At 32.5% G+C, this 7,483-nt stretch overlaps 2 protein-coding genes and 1 long non-coding RNA gene across 5 annotated transcripts; 2 read left to right on the forward strand and 1 right to left on the reverse strand.

Annotated features, from left to right (window-relative positions):
• The first annotated feature begins 1,201 nt into the window (after positions 1–1,201).
• On the forward strand, positions 1,202–2,190 carry LOC140985132 (early nodulin-like protein 9). Its single transcript, XM_073452889.1, has 2 exons — positions 1,202–1,498; positions 1,587–2,190. The coding sequence occupies exons 1-2, from the start codon at positions 1,312–1,314 to the stop codon at positions 1,994–1,996; spliced, it is 597 nt and encodes a 198-aa protein (XP_073308990.1). The 5' UTR covers positions 1,202–1,311; the 3' UTR covers positions 1,997–2,190.
• Positions 2,191–3,136: 946 nt separating this feature from the next.
• On the forward strand, positions 3,137–4,419 carry LOC140985141 (uncharacterized). 2 transcript variants are annotated; one of them, XR_012176709.1, is made up of 3 exons: positions 3,137–3,285; positions 3,765–3,905; positions 4,173–4,419. It is a non-coding gene; the product is annotated as an uncharacterized lncRNA (long non-coding RNA). The 2 variants fall into 2 exon arrangements; XR_012176708.1 differs by having other exon boundaries at positions 3,137–3,905.
• Positions 4,420–6,404: 1,985 nt separating this feature from the next.
• Positions 6,405–7,483, reverse strand: LOC140985313 (uncharacterized). Of its 2 annotated transcripts, XM_073453132.1 has the most exons (3): positions 7,017–7,479; positions 6,863–6,922; positions 6,405–6,706 (listed from the first exon to the last, which is right to left on the reverse strand). In XM_073453132.1, exons 1-3 carry the CDS (start codon positions 7,392–7,394, stop codon positions 6,605–6,607), a joined length of 540 nt encoding a protein of 179 aa, XP_073309233.1. In that variant the 5' UTR covers positions 7,395–7,479; the 3' UTR covers positions 6,405–6,604. The 2 variants fall into 2 exon arrangements, with proteins under 2 accessions (XP_073309233.1, XP_073309234.1); XM_073453133.1 differs by lacking the exon at positions 6,863–6,922 and having other exon boundaries at positions 7,017–7,483.

The following is a 7,483-nucleotide window of genomic DNA, read 5'->3' on the forward strand; positions in this document are numbered from 1 at the left end:
CATGTGTACGCCGTTAATACAACTATCTGCAGCGTGCAATGTACGCCGTTAATATTCATATAACATCTAAAATTTAGCGATGGTTTTGCGACGGTTAAAAACCGATACCACCGTCGCTAATTTAGCGACGGTTTATATTCTGTCGCTAAATTAACGACGGTCTTTAACTTTAGCGACAGCTATAAAACCGTCGCTAAATTTTTAGTAAAAATAAAAAAAATTACTTTTGTAATTTAGTAAATTTTTTTTTAAAAAAAAACTACAATACAACTATGACAACAATAGTCATGATCTTAACTAACACATAAAAAATTAACTAATTCGAAACTTAAATCGTATAAGTGAGAGAAATTTGAAGTGTTGAGAAGTGGTGTGTAGGAAAATGGAACGGAGATCCGATATTTATAGATAATTTGCGACTATTAGGGACGGTTTCCCAGTAAATCGTCGCTATTGGCGACGGTTAAAAAAGAGTTGTCGCTACTAGCGACGGTATTTATTAAACTGTCGCTGATTTACGGCTATCGGCGACGGTTTCATAAAACTGTCGCTAAAAGCGACGGTGATTTTATTAAACCGTCGCTGATCTTAAATCGGCGACGGGTTATTGTAAACCGTTGCTAAATGTCGTATAAAACGTTGAAAATTTAAATTCGCGACGATTTTACTAAACTCGTCTCTAATTTTAAATTTCGGACCCATTTTTCGCAGCGTGATAATAATATGCATGCCGTGAATAATATTATCGACGGCGTGTGATTAATGTACGCCGTTAATGTATAAACATTAATTTTTTTAAAAAATGATTTACTTTTAACAGCGCACATAAACGTGCATGCGAAAATATAATTTATTAACAGCATACATAAATGCATGCTGCGGATATTATTATCCGCAGCGTGCTTTTAATGCACGCTGTTATTGCTTTCAAGTGCAACACTATTAACAGCGCACATATAGGTGCACGCCGTGGAAAGTAGTTTCCGCAGCGTGCTTTTAATGCACGCCGTTGATGACGTGCTGCGAAAAATCATTTTTCTTGTAATGCCATTTCCCAAAGTGCAAGACATGGAAATATTCTTGATGATGATGAAGCAAAGTATCAACTAGATAGGGAACAATTTTTCGGTGGAAGCTAAGAATAACAAAAGGCACCAAAAGCTTCATCCCCACAACTTGTGCAACCACATCTACAAATACCTATCTTGTTCGCATCTTCACTTCATTAACTACCTTCAACAAAATCAGACATTTTTTGGGTACAAATTATACTATTATTGGTTCTTGGCCTGTTGGGTGCATTCTTCTTTAATGGCTCGATTGAACATCATCTATTTCTTGGGGATTTTCAATGTTTTATTGTTGATCAAAGAAGGTGATGCATTTGAATTTAAGGTTGGTGGCTCCAAAGGTACTTGGGCAGTTCCTGTTGATCCTAATTCTTCCGAGTACAATAAATGGGCCGAAAGAAATCGGTTTCAAGTTGGGGACTCCTTGTGTAAGTCAATACGAAATAATTATTTATTTCGATTGGAAAAATTATTTTAACCATGTTTAAATGCATTAATGGAATTGTTTCTTTGCAGTATTTGTGTACGTTGCTGATCAAGATTCTGTTCTGCAAGTAACCAAGGACGATTACACAAACTGCAAAACTACATCGCCTATTGCAAAATACAATGATGGGAACACCGTGATCAAGTTCGATCAGTCAGGACCCCATTATTTCATCAGTGGAGTGGATGATAATTGTCACAAGAATGAGAAGTTGGTGGTGGTTGTCATGGCGGATAGAAGCAAACATTCTTCTGCTCCAACTGTGGAGATGTCGCCACCATCTCCGGCACCTTCTGGCGAAGAATCTCCTTCTCCACCTTCCGAAGCTCCTTCTCAGGAAGCTTCTCCTCCTGATAATGGTGTTTCTTCAATTGTGCATGGTCTCGTTGGAACCATTGGAGTTGCTCTTCTTGGTTCATCACTTGTTCTGGCTCTTTGATGTGAATGTGTTGGAGTTGAAAATGTTTTTTTTTTACATGGGACTAATGAGGATTTTGTGGAAAAATTTATTATTTGTTTGGAATGTCTTGAGAAATAAGGTTTCCTATGAGGAGTTTCTAACTTTGTATAGAACATTGACATGTTTGTGTTTTATAATTGTAAAATTAAAAATAAATTGATCTAAATATAGTTGAAAAAGAAAAGTGTCATGTTGGTTGTGTAAATTTCACTCTTGTGATTTTGTTATTTATTTAATCATCTATTAATTTTAGTACAATATATATATATATATATTTAATTTTAGTTATCTTTTTTACGTGATTTCACATGTTATTACGTGTCATTGGATATTTTTGACATACAACAAAAAAAAAATCGGAAAAAAAAAACAAAATTATTACACTAATTTGAAATTTAATTAAATAGAGTATAGAATCACAATGGGACCAACTTATATAATTAAATATATATATATTTTCTCTTATTCCAAAATTATTTACCATGTGGACACCACCTTGTATCAGAAAAATGACTTTGAATTGAATATTTTTTTTGTAACATTATTAAAATCATATATACGTGGAAATTTATTAAATAACTTCGTTCAATTTTTTTTTAAAAAATGACTTCTTTAAATATATTTAAAATATATTTGAAAAAATTATTTTCTTAAAAAAATAATTAACAAATGTTAAAAAATAAAATACGTGAAATTGGAAACCCTTCAGATAAAAAATCGCATTTTTTTTTCAAATAAATAAATAAACTTGGCATGTATTGTGTTGGCTCCCTTCCACGACGTCGTAATTGGTGTTCACCGCTTCGTCTTCTCGGAGGAAATCATTTCCAATTAAATAAAATAAAGTAAATAAAGAAAAAACAAACAGAACTAATGGCAATCAAGACAGCGTTCGGAGAGTTACGAAATCGTTCATTTTCTAGTCGCGTGTTCCCCTGCTGTCGATCTGTAAGTCATCTTGTTGTTTTGTTCATAGCTGCTTAATTTGGGTAATTAACAATAATTGAAGGCGAAAACGAAGCGTCCAGTGTTCGGAAAAATGTTTTTTGTGCTTTTAAGTAGCTAAGTATTCAGTATCATGAAGGCATTCGGGGGGAAAATATTGGATTTTTNTTAGTACGTATAGTGCATCAAAAAGGCAGCTACTCACATATAATTGCTGGATCTGGTTCTTTTGGGAAAAATATACTCCCTCGTGCAGCTGCTTTGCTGGACATTTCTCCTATCACTGATGTCACGGAGATTCATGAGTCTCATCAATTTGTCAGGTAATTTGAAAAAGTGATTTTCCCCATCAGAATTTCGTTTTCTTGTGAGAAATAAAAGATTTATTGTCTTCTGTTTAACCTTTCTTACAGGTAAGGAGCAAAACTTATCTGGACTTCTGAACAAGAAACGATAGAAAATTGCTTCAAAATAACTTTTGTTCATATTTAATCCTCTTCTCTTTCCATAAGTAACCATTTATTGCAAATACAATTTAATTTTTTTTAAATTTTTACTGATGTGTTTAGGTGTAATGTTATTACAAATAGCTATCGATTTATTTGTCTAGATATGTTATGCGTAGCGACTTGATGCAGAACATTGTGTTGTAAATGGCACAGATCACGATTTTAGAGTCTGTAGGTAAAACTTGCATCTCCAACAATATAAGTGCTAACGATGATTAAACAATGTTGATGGTTCTCGATTTTGTCCAGTTTACACATATGTGTGTGTTGATAAGGCATTGTTTTTCTAACAGGTAGGTCAGACTGGGAAAAATGTTGCTCCTGAATTATATATGGCTTTTGGTGTTTCTGGAGCTATTCAACACTTGGCAGGCATGAGAGATTCTTAGGTCATTGTTGCTGTAAATAAAGATGCTGACGCACCAATTTTCCAGGTCCTTGTTGATCCATCCCACTCTTATGTATATAGTGAGTTTTAGTTGCCAATTGTGCAACTTCTGAGAAACTAGTTTACTTTTCTTGATTTAAACATGATGGTAAAGAAGCTTAAATGGATAGTAAAATTCAGAGGCCTTTGATGTGATTCATTTCATTCCTCTGGTAAGGATAGATATATCATTAAACCGGATTCATCAGCCAGTTACTGCTTGCAGTTGAAAAACTATGATAATCATATGATTTTTCGCTTGCTTTTCTACCAGGTTGCTGATTATGGACTGGTCGGTGATCTTTTCGATGTCACATCAGAATTGTTAGAGAATTCCTGAGAAAAAGTAGACAGACGATGCCCTGTAGATTATGCAACTGTAGAAAACTTCATTATATTTCTTCTGGAAATGGTCGTGGTTGAATCGTTAATTACATCTTTTTAGCAGAGTCTATGTTGGCTGCTACGGAAAATGGGATTTCTTGAAATTTAACTGCGGAGACAACTACAAATTCATTATATTTTCTTGGTATAGACTTTAATAATACATACCTGCCAACCTGAGATGACTGTGTTTTATAAAATCTATCGAAATTTTCTGAGACAGCGCATGTATATAATGCTGAGCTGTTCCAATTATTAGTATATTGCTGATTCATGTGAAAATTTGCATGCAAAAGTATGTTGTTAATTAATTGGTTTAAACATGGCTTTAGGACACTGTGAAAGATGTTATTGGTTGTTGTTCTTGTCGGTTATTTTTTCTCTTTGTGCTAACAAAATAGCAGTAAACCTGCAATTTTATATTGCGCCGGGGAGCACTAATCTTCCAGATGAATTTAATTAAAAACTTTAAACCATTAAAGTTTATTGGATTTGAACTTTGCATCCTCACTTCTCAATAATTGCTATCTAACTAGAATGACTGATTAAACGTGGAAATTTGTAAAATTTCATTGATCTCCAACCTACACCTATCGATATATCCATCTATTGCTACTTACTATTATTTCCGGTATATTAGTTGGATGCATGAACCAAGATGTCACTTGGTTTCATCCATTAATTATTATTTTTTAATATATATATATATATATAGAGCAGGACAAACTATTTTGAGCATAGAGATTGACAAAATAAATGATGTGGTGTATGATATCTTACCATGATAGAAAATTAATAATATGATGATGACTAATTTTCAAGCATTTCTTGATTGAAAATTCGGCCTCTTTTATGAGTTTATTATTATATTTTTTTTAATAAAAAAAATCAAGTTTTAGTACAAATTGAAAAAGATTGACGAAGCTACGAGAACCGAACAAAAATGAATGTGGATGTTGCCATGGTCGACCAAAAAAATCAAGTTTAAGTGCAAATTGAAAAGATTGAAAAAACTTATTTTACTTAGTTATATTCGGATGGATAAATTTCGATAATAATTTTGTTGTTAATAATGAAATAATATATGAAATTTTAAATTCATATTTTATTTATTTACCAGTTAATTACATTAAGTTAAATGAATTTTAAATGTCTATATTATCAGGTGAACTCGAAATTCATCTTAATTAATATGAAACATTATATAAATATGCAAAGTGATAGATTTGAAGTTTATGATCTTGTTTATCTAAAACTATAAAAAAAAAAAAAAAATTTGAATACATGTGAAATCCATCAATTCAAATGCAACATATCTAATAATTGATTTAAGATTTTAATCATAATTATATGTTTAAATTTTATATGATATCACTGCATTTTCATGATCCATATTTGGAGTCTCCTATTATATTAAGATCATAGTGTTTGCAATTCCTTATTTTAAATGATTTCTAACATGTACATATAATTTTCAAACATTTTATTGGTTAGAAGCTTTGAAACTCTTAAAATAAGTTTTTGCAAACAATATGTTCTTTTTTGCTAGAGATGTGATGTAAATGGCTAATAGCGTTGCATATACAGTACTTATCTAACTTTAATATTTCAAGTTTGAGACGAAATTGAGACTCAATCATAACAAGTCTAGCCCAATTCGGAAAAAAATTATTATCATATCCCAAAACACGTGGAGGACTCGTGTTAAATTAAACTGCCATGGTATATATCCAAGTGTTACATCTCTCAAGTCTGATTATAGACGAAGTTAAAAGCATGATATCTGTCATTAAAATCCAATGTATATAATATCTGTATTCTAAAAAGTCAGCCACAAAAGATATATATAATTTGAATGTCAACCTTACTGTTGGAGCACTAAAGGTCAAATACTTTCTTTCATATATGATATATTATATGCACAACACATTTTATATGATAAGTGATACGAAAGCATTCACATAAAAAAATGAAAAGGAAATTACTGCCTAGCTAGCTAGCTAAATTCATCGCTATGTGTATTAACTTTGTTCATCTCAATTTGTATTCAATATTGGAAAGATCATGCTTTAGAGAAGAAAATAAGAAGTCCAAAACAATACTTGAAAGAAAGGCACAGTACTGTCCAAATCAAACAAAGATCGAATTAAGTGCAGTTGAATCAATGTCACTCATCACAATACCGCGCACGCACTTCACCCTTTTCTTGAAAATACATATTAATATGTATAGATGTTATATGTATCCAAGTGATTTTTATTCTTTGATATCAGCGATTTAATTTCCGATTCATGAACGGTAAAAAAAGAAAAGAAAAGAAAATCAATAATCACAGGTCCTCTTCTTCAAGTCTGTGCTGTTACTCTCCTTCTCAACATGATGATCGTTCAATGCTCCACCCTTGCCAAATATATTTCTTTTCGCCTGTTCAGCAAACAAGAAAGATAATGATAAGCTAAACCCTTGAAATGGAATTCAAAAATATATAATCTAGTCGAACGATCATGAATTATTAGTTTTCTTCTCGAAGGGATAGAGATATATATGTGTTGTGTGTCTAATTAAACATATATAAAATACCTCAGAAACATCTGTCTTTCCTTTCTCTTGATGATTCATGAACTCATTCATATAAGAAATCTGTTGAACCGAAGCATGCAAGAAACAAAAACATTACACAAAATCCAGAAACAAACGCGAACGAATGGTTATGATCTCTTGTTCGGAGACTAACCTTGGGACTGTTTGCAGGAGAACTTGCGGTGTCCTCAAGATCATAGTCCATCACAGCTGCAGGAACTTTAGTTTTCTGTTTCTTGAAACTGTTTTGCTTGCACATGATACTAATATTCTTCCCCATCTTATTATTATCGATATCATTGTTATTACCTTTGATTCCATTAGGAAACCCTAATTTTGTATCCGTGCGGCGAATATCCGTCAACTTTTTGACAGCGGAAGAACCGGCATCGGAAACCAGAGAAGGGGTTTCATAATCTGAAGACAAGGAGCTGTTTTGAGCATCATCACACATGAACCCTTGTATGTAGAAAGTCCAGCTGCTCTCTTCAGTACCAGAATCCGCCATTTTTTTATCTGAAGAAATCTTCATGTTTCTTTCATTAATTAGTTGAAGATGGTGAAGTTAGGTATTTAATGTCTTAATCCTGTTTTGGAGAATTAAGCCCTCATATCGGGGAA

Source organism: Primulina huaijiensis, chromosome 9 (assembly GCF_012295235.1).
Source record: "Primulina huaijiensis isolate GDHJ02 chromosome 9, ASM1229523v2, whole genome shotgun sequence".
In the NCBI taxonomy this organism is placed as follows: Eukaryota; Viridiplantae; Streptophyta; class Magnoliopsida; order Lamiales; family Gesneriaceae; genus Primulina; species Primulina huaijiensis.